Here is a 23,273-nt window from a genome sequence, read left to right as displayed (position 1 = left end):
CGCACTCTCGCAATTTGACGCAAGCTTCGCGAATGTGAGAATTGATATTGACGGACGAATCGATTCGTTGTCGCCTCCCAAACTAACCACGGAACGTGCCCAGCACGGCGGTTTAGAGCAATGGATCGGGCGGTTGGTGTGGGCAGGGTGGGGTAAGCGTGGGTAGGAGAAGCGTCCCGTGAATGTTAACAGGATCTGTCGGACTGCAGTGCTGAACTGAATTCAGGTCAAAGATCAAATTGGATTTCAGTGTATTACGCCGCTATGTCAGGCTGGAACATTCAAATGTGCATTACATTTTGCAGGGCTCTTGTCGCATTTTTTTGTTAATAGGTTTCTCGTACATTGATTTCGCTTTTGCCTTTAATCCTCGCTCGTTCCGTTATTTAGCCAAGTGGGGTTTTTTTTTTGGCTTTCGGTGTGGCTATAATTGCCTTTGAACGAGCAAATAAATGAACAAATGAAGAACAGGAGGTGACAACATCGGCGGAAACACATTTTATATCATCCATTCATTCGCAACCCTTTTTGTAATTCCACTGCTGGATTAAGGCCTTCGCCATGCTGTATTCGTCTTTGGGGGGGGTGTTTTTCCATACTTCGCCACGCTGGTCAGTGCGGGTTCCCAGGACCACGTCAGATATGACCTGCTGTTACGTAACCTTTACTCGGGAATCAAACTGAGGTCGCTGGGTTCGTAGCGCAGTGCAAGAACCACCACACCAGTGCGTTCCGTTCAATGCGATTGACACAAATACATATTTCACTCGTTATTTTTACAACGACATTTTACCTAATTGATTAAAATTGGATTTCTACAAGTTGTACGGCTCTCACGATACATTTTTCGGTGGTTTTGCGCCCTGATCGGCACGATGTCTGATGTTTCGCGCCGGGAGCTTCTCTCCGAAACTGGGTCTACATATTCGTGCTGAACGACGCATAGTACCCCCCCCCCACCACCACCTCCACAGTTGCTCATTGTAGTTACTCTCGAAGTCAGTCCCTCTTGTCACTCTGTATATCTGTATGATGAACTCCTTTCGTCTCCTACGTAGCCAACCGTGGAAGTGCGGGGGAATGGCAACAAATCAAAACACAACGGCGAGCAATTCTAAAGAAATTAGTCGGTCGATCTAGATGATTTGACCGTGCATCACTCCATTGGCTTTCGAATACGGCAAAGAGGGAGAGCGTTCCAGACGGCCGCAGAAGCGCATCTGGATAGCATGCGGCCAGTCCCCCACCCCCCAAAAACAATCGTTGCCAGCGCGCTCAACGCCACCGAGAAAGAAATAATTAAAAAACATCGTTTGTGGGCCACAGTCTGCGACCGGCACGCGGCACGCCAAGGTGACTGCGTGTGGTTGTTGTTGACCCCCCCGCAGAGTCGGTTGGACCACCTCCCACACTCTACCCTGGGGGGGGGGGGGGGGGGTTCGGCGCCGCTTGACGTCCGCACAGCGGCAGCTCGACACGTCGAGTCGCATCTGCGCGACATTTCCCGCATCGGCTGCAGCGTTAAATACCCCCCCCCACCACCACCCCTCGCTCCCACCTCCCCCCCCCCGCTCCTATCCCACCCTGAGATGTTGCTCACAAGTTACTCCTCAACGTGACGCGATCACTCCAAGATGCGTTGGGGAGAATCGTCGCGTGTGGATGCCACTGCGAGCTAGCGCAGCAGTCACTCCATTCTCGACTCGGGGGAGTGTGGCAATGGGTCAGATTGGGGCCTCAATGTTTGATTCGTCTCCCACGCTCGCACCTCGAGGCGATCCTATACCGCGGCACCCCTTGCCCCATCGCATCATCGTTGCGCTCGCGGTCTCGAACATTTAACGCTGTCGTGGCGAAATGCAGCCGCGACAGCTCCGTAATTACCTCTTTGCAATGTTACGCTGCTGCTCTAAAAGAATCAAAATACAGACGTGAAACGTAAATGAAAGAAGCATTTTCCTAAAAAAAACTGAATGTAAACCGCATTTTAAATAAGTGTTGTTGTTCTTTTACACAACGGTTGTCAATGGGGCCCCAACTCGTAGCTTTGACCACGCGGGGGGGGGGGATGGGGGGTAAGGAACCCCCTGCCTGACCCCCACACTCGCACACCGCGACTCGCTGCGATGGATGGGAGCGCCGCGCTCGTCGGCCGAGCGTGCCCGAACTTACTTGGCTCGACCCAGGCGACTAATGGGCAAAATCGCCTCGAGCGATGATTCGTGTTTCAAACAAAATAGATCCGTGCAGAGAGAGAGAGAGAGTAAAAATGTCGTATTTAAGATATAAGTACCCATACTTTCGGTAAAGTCACGTGGAAGGGAAATAATAAAATAATAAAAATAAAACATAATAAAATACAATTCTAACGACGTTTCAGCCACAACACAAGCAGCCGTCCTCAGGTGAAGAACAGGGCTGTCGGAAAGACAGCGTCTGAATTCATTCATTCAGACGCTGTTTTTGCGGCCGAAAAATCGTGAGAATTGTATTTTATTATGTTTTATTTTTATTATTTTATTATTTCCCTTCTACGTGACTTTATCGAAAGAACCAAGAAGATGAATCCCTGCAGTCACGAAAGCTTTAAATCGAAATGTACCCATACTTTACCCCAGCACACGTGACCTGCAGAGGGGGGTGAAGAGGTTATTTTGAAAAAGATAACGAGCACTTCAGCTGCCACGCCAGACGATCAAAACCAACAGGGAGCAGGGAGGGGGGAATTGGGATTCAGGAAACTAACCCCATGGTGTCCGCTGCCGTACCAGGAGTCGATCTGACGACCTTTGTGCTGCAAGTCCAACGTACGAATGACGCGGCAGCGTCTCTCTCGTGTAAATCGTTTTTGAAGTGATTACGTAGAGAGAGGTCCGTTTAATTTTAGTGCGAGATACAAATGTGTTTTTTTGTCCCTTTGTACGCCCAAAATAAATCTAAAATTTAATTCCATCCCGTGACGTGGCTTTTTGGACAAACGATTTACATGCCTACACCCCCCCCCCCCCAGCCAGCACATTACACAGCTGAGCTACAGACAAATTCTACATGCGAGCGGTTGCGCGAATTCTCACCTCTTTAGCTCGGAGGCTGCGAGGTCATTTTTGGTTGCTTTGCTCGGTGTCTGCGCGAAAATTATCCAAGTGCCATTTGTCTACGTGCGACCCAGAGTCTTATGTCTCAGTGTTCCTAGATCCATGCGATTGCCCCCCGACCCTCGGGGGAATTACACCGAAGCCACGCCTCAGTCACTGATTGATTTGTCTTCTGGACATTTGGGTCGGATTGTAGAACGGGATGTACTATCACAGGCATGAATGACATTTTATGCGCTGTAGTGGGGGTGTTGGAGGGGGGGGGGTAGCATAATTGTTAGCGGGGCTGCACTCCGAACCCGGTGGCCCTGATTTCAATTTCTGCTCCACGGCTAACATCGGTGGTGAGTGATATCTGAACGTGACCCCCCCCCCCCCGACTCCCCCTCACCACCCTCCACGGACCAGCACGGTGCAGTAAGGTCAAGAGCTGCCGTGACTGCAGCGCTGATTGGAGAGGGGAGCGGCGGCATTGCAGAGGGCTGCTAATGATAAACATTTCAAATATAGATGTTATATAATGGAGGTGGAGCGTGACTACTGTCGAAGCGGCGTATTGTTTTAAAACGCCATGTGCCTGCGACACAAACTAATATTCCTCCATATAGCCTTTTCAAAGACTGTGTTGAGCAAGTGCTGTGAGCGAGTAGCACCTGTGAAGGCCGGCACGGCACACGAGGAGGTGCGGTGGCCAGCACCGGGTGTTTAATGCCCAACGCACCAGGTACTCGTTTTAGGCCGAGTCGACCTAGGGGAGGCCCAGGACCACAGCAGATAATCGTCACTGGCGTTGACCGTGAGCGGGAATCGAACTCGGAGATGCGGGGTTCGGAGCCACGTACTCTTGAATCTAGATTTGAAAATGAATTTCTTTAGAACTGCTTTTTGCGTTTAGTTTGTCGTACCCCGCCCCCGCACCTCCGATTGGCACGGGTCAGCTACGTGCGGTGAGAAAAAGGTTCAACATGCATGCATGCATGCACACGCGCTGGCCGCTGCACCACCGCCACTCAGTTCTGCACAGAGACAACGCGCGCAGAGACAACGCGCACAGAGACAACGCGCGCAGAGACAACACGTACAGAGACAACACGTACAGAGACAACACGTACAGAGACAACACGTACAGAGACAACGCGCGCAGAGACAACACGCGCAGAGACAACACGCGCAGAGACAACACGTACAGAGACAACACGTACAGAGACAACACGTACAGAGACAACACGTACAGAGATAACGCGCGCAGAGACAACACGCACAGAGACAACACGTACAGAGACAACACGTACAGAGACAACACGTACAGAGACAACACGTACAGAGACAACGCGCGCAGAGACAACACGCGCAGAGACAACACGCGCAGAGACAACGCGCACAGAGACAACACGCACAGAGACAACACGCACAGAGACAACGCGCACAGAGACGACACGCGCACGCCACTGGGAAGTCTCGAGTTGACCACGTCGAAGCTGCCGTGCCTTGGCCTCTTGACGCCACTTGCACCAGGGTGGAGGTAGCTCACCATGAGCAGCGAGCGGTTTCTTATTTCTTTATCTTCTTCCTCTTATTTTTCTTTTTCTTCTGTTTCCTCTTATTCTTCTGCTTCCGTCATCTTCTTCTTCTTCGTGGCGTTGCAGCGGGAAAGACTTTTCAACTTGGGCGCCCTTCCAAGACGCACTTCTGCTGTGGGTGCGAGCGTGGGATTTTTCACACTCCCCCCCCCCCCCCCGCTGCTCACGTCCAAGCGCTCCCTGGACGCTGATTAATTCTGCGGCGTGCGGCGTTGACTCATCGACGACGACGACAACGATGTATTTTTGGAGATCCTCGGCACCGCTCTCGCTCCCGAACGCTCGTTAGGGTTTTGAGAATTTCTCTCCCGTGCCTCGCGAACGTGGCAAGCAAATGACTCATCTAATACAAAAAAAAAATTGGAGGCGGATTCTGTAATGCTCCTAAATGACCTGAGCGATTTTGTTATCAGAATTTGTAAGTAATTTAATAAGAAGGGTAATGTATTTTTCTCATATATTTTTTTTGCATTTATGCACGGATGCTTTGAATCTCATTTCCTCTCGTTTCTCAAGTAGGTCCGTCGCGAAAACGGTTTTCCGATTCCATATTTGTCCGTCATAAGGCGGTGTTAATGAATGCAGTGGCAACGCATTTTTCGTCCGTGTCTTTTTTTTTTACACAACTACCAATGCAGTCGATTCCACTTTGCCTCATTCACCCATTCGTGCCGCCCTTACGCTGGCAAAGCATGACCCACTTGAATTCTCGGGTTCGGTCAGGCAGGAGGAATTTACTCCGGTATTCCCTCGTTATTCATGAATTTGCTGATTTTGGCTGCGACACCGTCGGTACAGAGAGACAAAGTGATGAGATAAAGCGATGAGACGGAATGTGATGCGAGAAAGGGATGAGATTAAGTGCTGATGATATGCAGCCTTATCATAATTTTAAATTAGTTAATTTAAAAACTCTTTTTTTTAATTGATAATTCCCATGTATTTAATAGATTACTTAAGTATTTATTTAAAGTAATTCATTTTCGTGGGCCAATATCATCCACGAAATTTGCCATTCGCAAGCATCTCCGGAACGTATCTCTCACGAATAACGGTGGGAAATACTGTTCATACACCACTATACACGACAGTGTACACACTGCACACACGATCAAGAGATTATCAGCAGGAGCAACACGTTGACAGCTCTTGCAGGAAACTCGGGGCGCTTTCGAATCGTTCCCAACGATCTCCGTCAGCCGCTCTTTGTCTGCGTTCAACGCCGTGCCCGCCGAAACGCCCGCAATGTGGCGGATGACGGTTCGAGAAGCGTGAACGGGGGGTAACGAGGGACGGACGTCGAGATCGTCCGAACAGCCACTGGGGCCCGCTCCTGATTCGTGGCACGGGCCACGAGAAGCGACGAACGCACGGAGTGGATGGAAACCCTTCCCCCAGGCTTCGTGTGACGATCGCGTCGTTGCAATCACTGACCCTCTACCGCGGTCATAATCTATCTCTCTCTCTCTCGAGGGAAAATGTATAATCAATGGCGAACGCGTCTCTGAAACGGGAGCCCCCACGCGAAGGATCTCGAAGAGAACGGTTGCGGCTCTGTGATTTAGTTTTGTGCGTGCGCGCACCGTTATTTTTTCGTTGCAATTTGCGAGGTGGATTCGCGTGACGAATGAACCGGCGTATCAAGATGCAGTGCAAAGTGGCTGGACCTGCGTCACTGCATAAAGGGAGACACGCGCGTGTATGTGCGTTCTGTACAGTGTGGGGAGCGGTAGTGTAGTGGTTAGCGCTACGCTGCGCTACGAACTCGGCGACACGGGTTCGATTTCCTCTAACGGCCATCACCAGTGACGATTATCTCAACCGGTCCCGGGCCTCCCCTAGGTCGACTCAGCCTCAAATGAGTACCTGGTGCGGTGTGTCAACATCGCCACTAGGGAGACAAAGGCGGTCGGGCGTGGTGCTGACCCACCCACCCCCTCGTGTGCCGTTCCGACCTTCATAGGTGCTCGCTAACAGCACTTGCCCCTACAGTCTGTTAAGGCTATATGGGGGATCATTGTTTGTTCTGTACAGTTAGTTGTGATAGTTTAACAAGACATTGTTGTACGTTTATAAAGCTGACATCTGTCTGTAGAAGGGGATAGAGGTTTAGTTGTATGGACAATGCCACGCTTTGTTTTTTCGTGCAACGGAAGATTTCTCCTCCGTGGTTGGGAATGCTCCCTCCTCCCTCCCCTCCCAAGCCAGCAGTGTTCTTGGCTCTCTGTCCTGCTCCTGGCCAAGTCTAAGTTCAGATCCAGTTCCTAGGTCCCTGCAATGAACGCGTCTCACCAGGCCATGCAACATTTTGAGGCGCGGTTATATTTAGACGAGATATATTCACAAACATATGCGCAATGCCTGAAAGTCCGGATATTTTCAAATCCACGTTGCAATACAACACGGCTTTCCATCGCATTGTAACGTCTGCTTCTTGTATATTTTTCGATTTAAAATTTTCGTGACTGCATTCTTCACCTGAGGATGGCCGGTTGCGTTGTGGCCGAAACGTCGTGAGAATTATTTTATGTTTTAATTTTATTATTGTATTACTTCCCTTCTACGTGACTTCACTGAAAGAACCAAGAAGATTCTTGTACATTGTTACTGCTCCTACACTTTAAGCCTCGGTGGATTTCACCTTCGTGTCTGTTTAGCTTAATTCAGTTCCGAGTAGAAGCGGCGCTCTGCTTGAAACTCTGTGCCCTCTGTGGAGTGAAATTCGCATTCTTAAGGCACATGACGAGAGCAATCGAAGGCAGTAGATACCGTAAACTCAGCAGTGGGTGATGATGAAGATGGCCAGAGACAATGATCCTCCCACATAGCCGTAACAAGGCTCTCGAGGCAAAGTACTTATTAGCAGGCACCTATGGAAGCCAGCATGGCACACGAGGTGTTGTGGGGGGGGGAGGCAGCACCACGCCCGACACACACACGCAGTCGAACGTGCATTTTGTATATTCACGACGGTTATGGATTTTCATTCGTTGCCTCTTACGTTGTTAAGTGGAACGTGGTGTCATTTCACAGGTAAGCCCCACCCCCCCGCCCATACTCCCTTTTCCACCTGGCACATCCAGGCCTAAGCCAGAACAGTGCCCTCTCATTGCACGGCTGCTTGTCCACTATTTTCTGTGCCAACCAAGGCCAGGAGCGGCGGCTAATGGTGCATTCATTGCGCGTAGCATCAGTCGGTATGTTGCGAGAGCACTCCTTCGCCGCATCATGTATATGCGTGTCTCAACGCGATCATTTGTTGCGACATCAGTGGCAACGGCTCGGCTTCTGCAGTGGAAACACGACCTGACACCTCATCTGAGCCACGCCGGTCAGACTTGGCACGGCTCTATAGTGCAAAAGATGCACTGCTGTGAATAAGACATATCATAATCATAATTCACCACACCCCCAGAAATTAGGTGAATTTTCACGTGATTTGATTCAAGAATCGATCGTTTTTGTATTCTTGGTGTTTTCTTCGTTCGCTTCACGAGCCTACAATATAACACGAGCCCTTAGAACTGCTTTTTGTGTTTAGTTTGTTGTCCTTCCCCCGCGCCTCCGATTAGAACAGTTGGCTACGTACGGCGCGAATGAAGTTCAACTTACATACAAACGTTAGCATATCGTCGTCTTCGTGGGGTGGCTGCAAGCTGGGTTTGATTCCTGACCACAGCGCAACATCAGTGGAGAACCGGTGCTGAACACCTCGTGGTGAAGTATGGTCAAACATCCACCACCACCGCCGTAAAAGGTGTGGGGAGCCCTTCATCCAGCAGTGCGTTGATAAAGGCTGTCCATTAAATTACTCGTCATTTTTGTTTTTAAATAGAATTTGCATAAAAAGCTGACAATCGATTCTCAGACGCACGAACCTATTTCAGTGGATGCATCGACGCCATTTACATCTGTTTAAACGGCCTGAATATCGATCGCCAGCATGAGCAATGATGCCAAGCGTGCGATAAGAAGATGATGGCATTGCCTGGTGGTTAGCACGCCACGACCTCAGTAGCCCAAGTCTTGATTCGTGGCCGTGCAGACAGAACCGCCCGCCGGTCTACGAATCCTCGCTTTTGTCACCGTTTAAGCTGCCTCGGTGTAAACTGAGCACCTGGAGAGGCGTTCCATCATTAGCATGCTGAGCTTTGCCGGCGCTGGTTAAATGGACTTGCCCGGACAGCCTGTGCCGGCGAAACGAGGGGGTCCGTGACCATGCTCACACACTCAATCGGGCAGGTCACACTCATGCGTGTAATTGAACAAGCACTTCTTATTAAAGCTTTCCATTGTACTCTTCGACTTGGTCACTGGGATTCATTTTTAGCTCAACGCGTTGCGTGTCCCCTTGGTAAATGTTCGTACACTGGACGCTGCTTTCAGCTCGCATCAGTCGTGCGTGTGTGCACGGGCAACGGCGATCCAGATTGTCTTGGACCAGCAGGCTCGACAGACGAGACTAGGTCCGTGGCCGTGGGTGCGTTGGCACCAGTGCCGGATTATTCTAGTAGCAAAAGTAGCTACATACGCTACGGGCCCTGCCCACTTTCAAGGGCCCCGGCGCGAAATGCTTTCAAGCTATCAATTTCGGTTCAGTGATTCTGCACTTGCTCTATTACTATAGTACTATACCGCCTTCAATTTTTATGAACGACTGTGTGTTTAAGGTTAGCGATTTATCATATTATCTGGCTGCATAGCAAATTGAAAAATACAATAATTTTACTATACAAGTAAAAAATGTGTGTTTTAATATTTGTGTTTTTTCTTATTTAGGGCCCCTTTATAACATATGCTACAGGCCCTGCACTAGCTTCATCCGGCACTGACTTTGGGTGCCTCTGAGCCACCGCCTGCGGTTGATTAAACGAGTGCGGTGACTCCCGAAGCGTCGTCTTCGCCCGCCCGCCCGCCCGTGGCTTTTGGCCATCGCTCGGCTCATTTTGACCGCCGTTCGGCATCGAGTGGCACAGCTTGATGGCAACAACCGCAACGCGCACACCACCCATGGCGCGGCAAGCCTCGCGGGCATGCCACGCATCCACGTGGCCGGTGGTTTAGAAGGAAGGGGGCGGTTAGTGGGTAGCGGTTGTGCTGACCCAGTGGGGCCCCCGAAGCAGAGACGAATGGAGTGTGGGCTACAGGGCCACGCGTGCTTTCGACTTCTCGACCAGGCTATGGTTTTCATCCGTACTGGCAAACACTCGTGTATGTGGGTGATATTAAAAAAACGCGTCGTTTTCAACACAATTGTTGCATTGTTTTGTTTGTTTAGTTTTGGCGGTGATGCGGCTTTGCGGAAGCACGTTTTCGCCGATTCCGACGGTTCATTCGTTTCAGCGGCCGCCCCGATTAATACCGCGGCGTGCGTTAACCGCAACAGCACTGCGCGCCGTCTGTTTTACAGCGGACGCTAAAGATCCCGGGACGTTAGTCGCAAGAGTGGCCTACTGGGTGACCGGTGTCAATATTTAGGCATGCGACAGAGACGCAAAGAAATATATCGTCAAAAGTAGAGGCGTGGTTAGTGAAAAGAGAGATGCAGGTGCTGTAGAAATTATAAATTGGCTGTTTATTTTAATTGTGTTTCGAATTTTTAGCCGCTATTGGGTTATACCTCTATTTATTATCATTAATTCATGGGGGGAGGGGCCGGGGGGAGGGAGAGCAGGGTGGGGGGCCCTTCCTTGAGCAACTTGGGGCCCCCTATACTTTGTCTTTGCTCGCTTTCGCGATCGTCGTGGGATTGCACGAAGGGGGCCCCGGCGCGCCCATCGCCAATCGATCTCCTTGGCACGCGAGAAATAAAAATAAAGAAATATCCATGCCAGTGCTGACCACCATGGAAACACCGTCGGGACACGAGGCGCGCCGCTGTTAACCCCGCACGGGGATCGGCCGCCCCTACGCAGTCGCGGTCTTGTCCGTCACGCGGCCATGTAAATAACACTTTGACTATTTAAATTGTGCAGCCCGTGTCTATTATTACCTCCTTGACTCGAGAGCCGGTTGTTTTTAGTTGCCGCGCGCGCATTGCGCGTGTCTGGCATTGTTCGTTTGCAAGACGCTTTTGGGGACAATGTCCCGAGTGCACGGCGATGTCTTGGGAGATCGGCCGCACGCGAGCAATGTGAGTTTCGTTAATTTGAAAGCGATTCATTGAACCGAACGTGTTGTTCTCCTGGAGTCGAGTTTGTTTCTGTGCGCTATTCTGCCAGCACAGATGCGTGCATTTCTAAGCATGGAGCCAATATAACGATGAACAAAGATCCCTTTCACACTGCCTGTTCGAAACTAGTAACAACAATTCAATTAATAAGTCGTCCTGTGTGTCCTTGCAGACTTTGCCAATTACCGTATTTTCCATTTTTTTTTTATTTTACACATATTTCACCCCCTCCCCCATGTATTTTAAAGCCAAAAACTTGGAGGTGCATTTCATAATCTGATAGGGGTGTGTTCGTGTGAGACCAGCATTGTATGGATGTATTGTTTATGCACCAGTTTTGCGTGCGTTTTTACCTTCCGGGCTATCTTGTCTTGTGGAGAATATGGTAATCGCAAGTGGTTTTGATGATCTTTGTTGTGGGTGTTGTTGTGGGTTTTGATTGTACCTCCTCGTGAGTGCTCTGTGCGTCTCTGCGTGTGTCTCCACAGTGGTCAGTAACTTTTGCGCCCCGGTGTCACACGCCCTGCCTCTGGAGATCGGAGAGTGCGTTCAGATCTTGGAGAAATGTGAAGGTACGTCGAATGTCTGCTGCGCACAATGCAAAGAATTCCTCTCTCGTCACGTGACAGACCATTGGGGGATGAGTGCTGTTGAGCGAGCACATGCACTACGCTACCGGAGTGGTGCGGCCAGTATTGGGAGTGGCTGCCTTTATCTCTCCACTGCTGTAGCTTCTCGTCGTTAAAGGCTGAGTCGACCTAGGGGAGGCTCAGGACGAGTGCTGATATCACTCGCCACGTGGCTGTCCACTGACCAATGTGGTGAAGTATGGTCAGACGATCTCCGTGACTAATCAAGTGTGCAGAGGCCTTCATCCAGCGGTGGATTGACAAAGTGATGTTAAATGGGGGACAGCCTGAAATTGGCATGAGAGGTTTTACATTTGCTTCAGACATACTTCATAGGTCCAGCTGATAGGAGGCTCTGCAATACTTTCTTTAGCCCGCCTTGTTCTGTCCCTGGTTTGAGTGCCTATCTACTCTTCACTATTACTGCTATTTTTTATTTTACCAGGTAAGGCTCCACTGAGCTGTATGTCTCTTTTTCAGAAACGATTTGGCCATCACAAATGATCGCTCAACGAAGTTAACATCGTGTGAAATGTATAGCAGCCAGATACTCTGAACGCGTGACGTCGATTCTAAATGTGAAGAGCAAAACCGGAGGACCCGGAGAAAAATCCACGCGGGCACAGGGAAAGAGACACACAAACTATAAATATACAGCAGGCGCCATGGTCGGGATCGGACCCACGGCCTCCTGTATACCAGGCGAGGGAGTTAACATCTCGCCGCCAGAAAATTATTATTTGAACCTATCCATGTGACTTTACCGAAAGACCCAAGAATATGAATTCCTGCAGTCACGAAAGCTTTAAGTCAAGATCGAAGCCCTCTTAGTTGGGCCAGGCTACATTAAGTAAAAATTATTATTTGTATGGCCGTATTCACGTGAGCAAAAATCGAACGTTGACTTAATTTTCAAGTGGAGTGGCCACCTGAGATTCAACCTCAACGTGTCAGCGCTGCTGGCTCGGTGCTCTGCCATTGGGGTTGACGAACGGAGCCATCTGGCCGCCGCCATAACCACCTCGAAATCTTCCATAATACAGGGGGGTGTTTCGGGGTTAGCTCGCGTCAATATAAATGTGTCGTTAAACCCACCACCACCTGACAGTTAGTAAGGTTTGTCACGTAAACCCACAACTTTAACAATTCGAGTACGATATTTCGCCAGTAATGCCAACCAGCATCATTAGGCGACAGCCAGATTTGTGGAGAAATCCTCCCGTGCCATCATTCCTCAGGAGCACAATGAAGCGAGAACTTGAACCTTTCATAGGAATGTAGACTTTCCACCCACGTTTCAGCGATGTGAACAGGGGACAGCAGGACATTAGTAAGTAGTAAACTTACTCAACAGCAAACTAGACTCCCATGGTAAATTGGACTTAGATGTTAAACTGGAATATCATTGTCAATTAGTAAGGTTTGTCACGTAAACTAAAACGTGGCAATTAGTCACTACTTCAGCACACCGGTGTGTTGTGGTGGGTTCACGACACGTTATATTTACGCGATCTTACCCAGAAAGAAAAACCTTTATAATGGACAAATAACAAAAATCAGTCGACACATTCACCAACGACACCGTGGCCTTGAAAGGAAATAAAATGTATTACAGCCACATTTCTGGGCAATGGTCCTTCTTCCTGGAATCTATGGTGCCACATAAAGCAGGGCTCTTGTCCAATGCATTGCTTATTGTGTGTGAATTTGAAGGCAGTGTTATTAACAAAGAGTTCTTTTCAGCGTTTTGCTTTGAAACGCAATGTTATCGATGTTGAAATTATTACATGAGTGTTTTATTTTAGAAGGACACGGTACAATATATGATGCAATTATTTTATTATATTATATTATTTTACCAGGTAAGGCCCACTGAGCTAATATAGATTTTTTTTTATAGTAGCGACCTGACCACAAATGAAAGCTCAACAAAGTGGCTTATCACGTGAATATATTTGCACCGAAATACTCGAAACACATGTTTATAAATGTGGAGGAAAAAACGGAGGACCTGGAAAAAAATCCAAGTGACCACGTGGAGAACATACAAACTCCAAATATTAAGCATCATAGTCGAGATTGAACCCACGACCTCCTGTACTCCAGGCGAGGTAGTTAACATCTCGACATCGTAACACCCATTATATCCTGTAAAACATATTTATAATATTTGTTTTGTTTAATTACATAAATCCAAGTTTAATACAATGAGAATGGTGGTGACGAGTGTGGGAGGCGTTCATTCAACAGTGGATAGATCATGGTCAGTTCGTGGCACACTGCTCTGTCAACCAGGCGACCTGAATTCGATTTGCAATCACTGTTAAATGCATTGTCAAGGGAGATCTGCATCGGTTCTGGCCCCTCACTGACCGGCGTGGTGAAGTATGGTCAAACAACCCCCCATGACTTCATCCAGCAGTGGATTGACATAGTGCTGCATATTATAACATTGTATTATTCTTACGCTATTATCACATGCGTATCGTTCATTTTAATATGTGTCCTGATTTTTTTCATCACCGTAATTCAGCAAAGCTTCGGTGATTAAGCGTCACGTTCGCGGTTAATCACCGGCAGTGCCGGTGAGCTCAACCGAAATGCACCCAAACCAAATGGTTTAACAATAATAATTTAGATTTGTGTCTAAGGCGCTTTCCACTAACGTCTCATAGCACCTTGGAAGAATAAGGATATGGAAAGAGACGCCGAATAGAATTCTGTAAACTGACATAAACGTATGGAATTTGAGACGAGATTTAAAAGCATCCACATCGTCGGATGAACGAATTTCCAACGGTAGGGAATGATAACACTGGTCAACACACTTTTTCTGGCATAAGGTATTCCAACGGTTTTAAGGTAATTTTGGGGTGCTGGTTCCAAATCTGGCATCAGTTTTTGTCTATCGCATCAGGTTTTTGAGATATAAAATATTGCATTTTCAATAAAAACTGCAGAAGAAAAATATTAAATAAATGTGGATATCTACATAAAATGATATTATAAACACACTATCCTAAAAATACAGCACCATATTTTAACACTAAAGCAGTCACTGACTCGCAACAACTTGCAATCATAAGTGACAGAGTTAATTTCTGGTAAAATCAATGAAAATGGGGTATGCCGATATCATAAAAATGAGATGTGATAGAGCAAATCTGAGATCAGATTTGGAATCAGCACCCTGAAATTAGTCTAAAATAGCTGCAAAAGTCCAGGCCAGAATTTTTTTTTTTGTTGACCAGTGTAATCTTTCTTTAGACTGGAGGATGAATTCCGATGAGCCGCGGCGCTCTTTTCAGCGGATGAACCAGCGGTGGAAATCCCTCATTGCTGTGGTGAGCTAACGAGTCTATACATAGGGCAACCACTGATCCACTTCGCACCAAATGGTGACTTATTTATTGACCCGAGAAGGGTCGAAGGGCGGAGTCGACCCCGCACTGGGATTTTAATCACCATCCTTCATTTGAGATTTGAAGATTTCGTGACTGCAAGGATTCATACTGTTAGGTTTTTTCGGTAAAGTCACGTAAGTAAAATTAAAAAATAAATAAAAATAATAGAAATAATGATATAAATAAAATAATAAATCACGACGTTTCGGAGGCAACACAAGTCTCCATCATCAGGTGGGACCGTCACAGCCTAGATTACTGTATCAAGTGAACCAGCGGTGGATTTACCGTATCCCATGGTAAACTGGCCTTCCATGATGAATGTCGGGAAGTACGCTGAACTTTTTGAACAGACGCACATTCTCAAGTTTGCCTTTTATGTATATGGAGAGATGTTCACGTTTATGCACGTTTAATTTAATTATTGCCTGCTCACTCGTCGGGGGCCGGTGAGTGATTCAAGTTCCCGTGTGGCTGCCACCACGTCGTCAAGTTGGCAAAACTGTCGATGATTTATGGTTACTAAACTTGCCATTGCATTTGACACGTACCCTACCTGCATTTCTTAACACGACGGTGCTACAGTCACCCTACGTCCGTTTAATGTTTACGTTTCAGTGTGAAGGTTTCGCTTCGCAATTCGCACCTGTTCATTCCGGAGAGATAATCTGCCCGAGCCGATTCACACTGCAGCGAATGACGTTGGCAATGTTTCCAATACCTCGCGTGATAGATGCAATTTTTTTTTGTTCAGATGTTTCGTTTTGTCATTTTGGTGACCCCTCCCACCGGGGGTCACGATGGCAAATGAGGGCCTTTTTGTGCTCCCTCGAGCGTTCTCACCTGGTGAAACAAAAGAAACTTTAAAAACTCGAAGCAAATTGATGAACAGTTTGGTAAAGACAGACGACGCATCCTGCACCTTCACCCACATTCCACCACGGTAGACAATAAATACCACCACTCCATAGCCTAATTTGCATGTGTTTTGCATTATCCCTGCATTTGTTTAAAATGTGGAAACTGCACCCACCCCACGACCATTACCCAAGATAATTAAGAGTTATCTGCACATTATGAAGAATTATTGTCCAAGTAGGTGTTTAGCATAGTGCTTAGCGGTGATGCAATCGTGTAGTGAACAAAAGTCTGCGGGTTAAATTATTCATGAAGGCCAATTTCCTTTAAACAAGAAATCTGAACACACAGAGGATCCAAATACAGTGTGTATAACCTCCATAATTGATGTGTTTAGCATTTAAACCTTACAAAGACTTGAATACCATATTGCTGTTGTTATCTTAATTTTCTCTAATTGGATCAGCAATGATACTTTAATATGATACGTCATAAATCTCACTTACGTGCTTCAAAGTGACATTTTAGAATTTGTACCCAAGAGTCCTCACATTTGATATTTACCAATTAATAATTAACATGCATCATAGATAACTTAAGCAAAAAACACGTTAATAATTTACAGCGCTTTTGATCCACTGCTGGATGAAGGCCTTCCCACCCACGCCGCATTGGTCATCGTGATTATTTGACCATACTTCACCATTCTGGTCAGTGCGGGTTGGTGAGGGGTAGGTGAGGGGTGGTTGGCAGTGCCCAGTACAGTCTCAGATGCCAATTTGCACCGATAATAGCTAGAGTGGGGAAGAACACTTAGGTTGCAAGGTTTACAGCCCACCGTTTATAACCAGTGCAACATTTTAGGCATATATTTGTACATGTGGTCCCTTGCATGTGTGTATGTTGAATTTCTTTTGCACCGTACGTACCCAATCGTGCAAATCAGAGGGCGCAGGGGAGGGACAGCAAACTAACACATCAAAAGTAGTTCGAACGAAATTCGTTTTCATAGGAATGTTGAATTTCCACCAATGGCTCAGGACCACCAAAATTAATGGGCACCCCCTCATTTGTTTTTACATGAACGTGGATAGACTAGGGCTGTGATGAGACGTATACATGTGCATATATAATAGTGACATGTTCCTGATTTTAGGATTAGTCCCACAAAAAAATCTTAAAATTGGGCCTGGCTACTTTTTTAAACGTCTCATTGATCTCAAAATATGATTCCATGGGACGTCATTAAATCAATTACCCAGTGCAGTAAGTGCTTTTACATGATGCGTAATGCCACTTTAAACAGTTGCATTTAATGTTTTAATAATCGCTTCCATTGCATTAAAAAAAAATTAAATTACATTAAAATTATAATTTTACCGATGAAGTTTTACGTGACATTATCTTAACTATATCTAATATACTCCGTGGGTGTGATGTGATGATACATCCAACACTTAAATACGTAAAACCAATATCTGTCACGTGGTGTGGTAGGTTTGCCCAGTGGATTTTTTTTGTGCCAAATCAGCTCTGGCACTCTTGTGTCTGCTCCCCAATTACCAATGCACAGTCCCGCCAAACCTCCCCCGGTAGATGGACCTGAAGAAGTGACATGCCACTTGAGAAAGCTGCTGCTGATTTCACAGTAAACCCCGACAGAGCGGCGTGCGCGCATGTGTGTGCTGTACAAATACAAAGAGAAAAAATATATCCCGTGTAGCCTGCAACAGAATGTTGGGGCAAGTGCTGTTAGCCAGCACCTATGAAGGCCGGCACGGCACATGACGGGGGTGGGATGCCAGCACTACGCCCGGCCGCCTTTGTCTCCCCAGTGGCGATGTTTATACACCGCACCAGGTACTCATTTTAGGCTGAGTAGACCTAGGGGAAACATAGGACCGATTCAGATAAATTGTCACTGGTGTTGTCCATGAGCAGGAATCGAACTCGGTTGGCCGGGTTGGTAGCGCAGTGCGATAACCACCCCACTACCGCTCCCAACTTTACACATACACAGACGCCTGAACTTTTAATAAGCCGGTTCAAGGACATGTAAAGTCAGTGCCGATAGAAGTTTAAGTAAACTATTCATATTATTCCAGCCTAATTAAAGTCTGAAAACTCTTACTCCACGTGACTTCTCATTGGGATGTGTGGTTCATTCCCATAATGAGTGTGTGACTTCACGTACTGGAGGTTCCTAGAGAAACCCCACTGAGAACACATCGTGCAAGCCCTGCTGGTCACCCACGGTGGTGAGATGTTAACTACCTCGCCCGGTATACAGGAATTCGTAGGTTCAATCCCGACCCTGACGAGCTGTATATTTGAAAATTAAATGTTCTCATGGTCGCGTGGATATTTCTCCAGGTCTCTAGTTTTTTTCACTTCACATTTATGACCAACACGCGTTTCGAGTATTTGGCTGCTATAAATGTCCGCATCATAATCTGCTTCGTTGAACTATCATGTGGGGCCAGGTTGCTCATGAGAAAGCGCTATATAGCTCCGTGAGCCTTACCTGGTGAAATAAATAAGAATAACCCGTAAAAACAAAGTTTTTCACTCTAAATCCTTTATATGCGTGGCGGCTAGAGTCCTCTCGTCCTCTGGCTTGAGATGGCTGCCACCTATGGGTCAGATGATTGTCTGCCAGTATTAAGCAATTGGTAATTAAATATTTAATTTGTTTTCCCTAGTGTAAAATTTTGGAAACATTTTTTCACGAACATTAATTGTCTCGCACAACGAGTCTGTGTGCAAAATGTCAGCTCGATTGGATCACGGGAAGTGGGTTAAAAAAACGACCGAAAGGTTTGCACGGTCGTAAGCAAGCAAGCACACAAGCAAGCACGCAAGCGAACTTAATATAAAGGATTTAAAAATAGCTTTAAAATTCGATTTTAAGCTTTCGTGACTGCAGGGATTCATCTTCTTGGTTCTTTCGGTAAAGTCACGTAGAAGGAAAATAATAAAATAATAAAAATAAAACATAATAAAAAATAAAACATAATGCATTTCCCATAAATATGCTAAATTCCTCTTGATATGCAAATTATTTTGTCAAGGCGCTCTTCTTCCCCCTCCAACCCAGCTTAAATATACGCTCCAAGCTTGGTGGTGTTTCATTCTTCACCTGAGGACGGCTGCTTGCGTTGTGGCCGAAACGTCGTGAGAATTATTTTATTATGTTTTATTTTTATTATTTTATTCTTTTCCTTCTACGTGACTTTACCGAACCAAGAAGAAAAATAGCTTTAGTTTAGTTTAAAATACTCGTCTAAGCACCGGCCAACACTGCTCAACGTCTGAGATCTGATGATATTTAGCCCATCCTTTATGATTCCATCAAAACGCATTTGGTAGCATCGGTTTCAGTCCGAAACATTCTCAATGTAAGCGGCACACTGGTCACAGCAAGGGATGTTTGCAGGTCTGTGGCTGTTGATTTTTTTTCTCTACCACCTATGCATGGTGAGCGGTCACGCCACCCATTCCGATTTCTTAGGGGGTGTGCGCGGGGTGGAGGGACACACACACACAACGGCAGCTGTGCCGTAAATGCTGAAATTTAGTGTTAGCGAGCTTTGCGCTGCAGCAGATGCGCGCATGATTAGCCGGAGGAGGTGGTGATGGGGGGGTGTGGGCGTTTAATCATCGTCGTAAAATCTCAACGACACAACGACGGCCCATCAAATTCGCTTGAACTGACTTGTCAACAGGGCCGCGGGGATGATAATAGCTACGTTGGCCCACCCCACCCCACCCCTCCCCGTGTCACCGCGGGTTTTTGCCTTGCATGCTCGGCGAGAAAGTGGACGTGAGGATACACGAGGCAAATACTTCTCCACACTCCGTGTCGCCACGTGTGAATGAAAACAATCAGTTTTGGTCCTTTGGCCTGCTTTTCATTAGAAATCGCGAAGTCGATGGGGGAAATCGTCTGGCGAGTGGCCAGTGGCAGGCGAAGCCACTCCCAGAGTCTCCTTCAAGCTGTGGCTTTCCAGAGGAAGCTCGTGCGGCAGCGTTTGTTTGAACGAGCAAAATCTGTCTTCTTGGTTCTTTCGGTAAAGTCGCGTAGAAGGGAAATAATAAAATAATAAAAATAAAACATAATAATATAATTCTCACGACGTTTCGGCCACAACGCCGAAACGTCGTGTATAATATAATTCTCACGTCGATGGGTCTACGCATCAGTCTGTGGGGATTTATGTGAGACTGAGGATCTCCGTGTGAGTTGATATAGTTCAAGTGACTCAATCTCAAAGACCACCATCACACTTGTATACATTGACTTTAACAAACAGAATTCAACAGTTCATCATAGTTCATCATCATTGCCATGATGATGAACTATGAATCATCCCACAGTCACACCTCCGATTAGGACGGTTGGCTACGTAACGGTGCGAAAGAAGTTCACCAGCCTCCTCCCCCGCATACGATGACCGTCCGTAAACAAAAATCCTCTCGCAAAGCCTCCACCCGTCTCGCTCCTGCACACGCGAGACGATTTCGCCGCTGCACCTCCGTGGCAGCCGCGTCCCTTCGCCGTCGACCGTCGTTCCTTTCTCGCGAAGCGCCCTGTCCAAGCTGCCCCCCCCACCCACCCCCCTTCGCACGTTCCCTTAAATAACCCGCACAGAATCGGCCGCGCGGACGCTCAAGAGCTGCTCCGCCGACCTCTCGGCGTTCTTTCCTGGAAGGGGCTCAGCCTTATGTATGTCGCTGGCAACGGGAGCGAGCGGATCGATGCGTCCACAAACACCGTCGTTGTGTTTACGCTGGGCATTAGCGGACGGCTATTTTCAGCGCTTGTGCCTCGACACCGTTGCCAGTGCGGACCCCTCGAGGTAATTGAAGAGGTGGCCATGATGGGTCAGGGGTCAGAACGCTGAGCCGGCATTGCTGAGATACTGACTGGATCCAAATCCTGCTTTAAGCCACCCATGACTGAACTGAGCTAGCAAGCGCAGTGCCGTAGATGTTAACTCCCTCGCCTGGTATGCAAGCGGTCCGTGGGTTTGATTCCAATCCTGACGCCTGTATATTTGGAGTTTGCGTTTCTCTCTCCCCATGGTTGCTTGAATTTTTTGCTGGGTCCTCTGGTTTTTCCCTTCACAATTGGAAACATGAGGGTTAGAGTATTTGGCTGCTATATATTTCCACATGGTGATAAGCCACTTCGTTGAGCTATCAGTTGTGGCCAGGTCGCTTCTGAAAAAGAGATATATAGTTCAGTGGGCCTTATCTGGTAAAAAAAGATTAGTTAGAATCGATGGTTCCAAGGTCTCGACACCTGCAATTACAAAAACAATCACGTGAACATTGTCTTTTCATAAAGCCTACGGGTTAAATTGTCTTTTCACTGAAAAACTGTGAACATTTCATTGTAGCCAGGACAAAGTATTGGGGAAAAGTGTGCCCACCCCTTGTGTGTAGATAATACAAACACAAGATGTTTAGCGTCATTGTGTAGAATGCAGTATAAGTAACAAACCAGGTAACCGGGCACTAGATGTCCTCGATATGTCTCTCTCCACGTAAAAAGAAAAGTCAAGTATGTTTTAGCAAGTTTGACGGCTGTTGAGACACTCTATGTTGAAACCAGTTCAGAGTTTACTTGGCCTGAATTAACGCTGCTGAAACGATGCACTCCCAGAAGGCCGTGGGGCCCGATGGGTTGTCTAAAACAAAAACAAACAAATCATTTGTTGGAGATACGGATAAGAAGAGGGTCATTTGAAGGAATCTCATAAATAGTTGAAATGAAACTTTATTCACTGCTCTGCGAGAGTTCCAAACGGACACTTTGTCTCACGTTACTGGTGCCACGGCATGATGATTAAACCAGGCAGGTGGCTCAGCGGTATAGTGAACTTTTCGGAGTTCGAAAGTTGGACCCGATTCTGGCCCGTCATGCTTCCGGAAATGATCATGCGAGTAGCAATGTTGTGCGGAAGTGAACAGCGGTGCTCCCACTATGAGATTCTTTCCCGCCATAACAATGTGGAATTTCCCACCACTAACTTGGGGCTGCAAACGGGAAGGTGAGCACAGCGGGCACGCTCGTTTGAGCAGGAGATCGTTGCTTTAACGGTGATACCTTTCACACAATTGGTTAAAAGTATAAGCAAGATTTTTTTTTAAGTTAGAATCAAGGTCGTGTGCCCGCTACGTGTTTTAACCCTCGTGTTTTTGCCCACATGACGAACGAACGGCAAAGCTCCTCTTGCATTTCTCCAAGAAATTTCTGTTGCCGGAGTCGAAGACCCTGCTGTGTGCACGTTCAACATTTAGTTTTACCGTTGCGATGTCTGCAGCTGCGCCGATAGTGCTTTCGGGTGCAGAGATACAGGTCTAAACCGCGTGGCACATCAAGAAACACCCGCTCACGATTTTCGCTCTCGGCTCACTCGCCCGGATTAAATAAATCATCGCCTTGGTGATACGGGAGAAACGAATGCGCCGCGCATAAACATTGCAGGGCCCAGATATGTATTGTTTTTCATTATGCAGTTCAATTCAGTTCGATGTTCAAACATTGAGTCTTTCCACTTCACAATGGCGGTCTATAAATTGTACACGTTTGACATGATATCTGCTCCTGTCAAGATGTTATTTGCTAGGAGCGGTTTCAGACAATGGACTGCAAGAGGAGTCACGAAAGCTTTAAATCGAAATTTATTGTAATAGAATTAAAAGTATTAATTTAATTGACTGGGTGTAAATAAAACCTGAGTCACATTGAACTATAGGCTTTGAGGAGTTCCGTGTTTTTGTTGTTGTTCTTACAGGGAAAAATAAATGATGTTACAAGTGACCACGCTGCTGGCAACAGACTGAATTGCAGTTTTGCCCATTCGAGTTTGACCTGCGTCTTCTCGTCGTGCTTGCTAAACAAATGCTGCTGGATTACGATGCTTTTGTATGGAGAAGCTTCTGCCAATAACATCTGGTGGTGGTAATCCAGCAGCATTCCTTCAACATGCCCGACTGCCGATGAAGCACATCAAGTCAAAACTGCTCCAGAGTTTGCTCGGTTAAACAAATTCTGCCTGGATGACATTTATCTGGAAACCCAATTGGCCGATGGCTTCAAATATTTGATATTCATATGTGGAGACACATAATTGAAGTCTGCTCCCATGGAATGTGCTTTTTCTCATAATGCTCCACACCCGTGCATAATAGGTGCGTGTGTACAGTCGATTTTAGGAACGAATGTTTTGATTTTATTTTTTTACTAGGTATTGGATTTTTCAGATTTTGACCCCGAATATTGGGTTTGTTTTCACCAATTTCGGATGCGTCGTTGTGGATCGCCGCGACTAATCCCGCACGTAAACAGACCTCCGTTCTGTGTCTCCACACGTAAATAACACGCATATATATTGTAGCCATCAGGCTTTTGGCCTTCGAGACCAATATTATCATGTTTTGAAATTTAGGGAGCGTTCATAAAAAATGACGTCCGTGCAATGCCTCCATCATCCGCCGTAATAGGATGTACAGTGGGTGGGGGGCGG

General features: G+C 47.0%; 1 protein-coding gene across 7 annotated transcripts in view; it reads left to right on the top strand.

Annotated features, from left to right (window-relative positions):
- Positions 1–23,273, top strand: part of DOCK3 (dedicator of cytokinesis 3) — a 229,446-nt gene that overhangs the window by 47,496 nt on the left and 158,677 nt on the right. For all 7 annotated transcript variants that reach the window (XM_061573883.1, XM_061573882.1, XM_061573884.1 and 4 more), the window contains exon 2: positions 11,336–11,419. In XM_061573883.1, the coding sequence (XP_061429867.1) occupies positions 11,336–11,419 (84 nt within the window). The remainder of the gene's footprint in view (positions 1–11,335; positions 11,420–23,273) is intronic.

Source organism: Lethenteron reissneri, chromosome 54 (assembly GCF_015708825.2).
Source record: "Lethenteron reissneri isolate LAM-NWPU_2019-01 chromosome 54, ASM1570882v1, whole genome shotgun sequence".
NCBI classification, from domain to species: Eukaryota; Metazoa; Chordata; class Hyperoartia; order Petromyzontiformes; family Petromyzontidae; genus Lethenteron; species Lethenteron reissneri.
The sequence above is the reverse complement of the archived record's forward strand: the minus strand, read 5'-3'. Positions and strand labels throughout refer to the sequence as shown.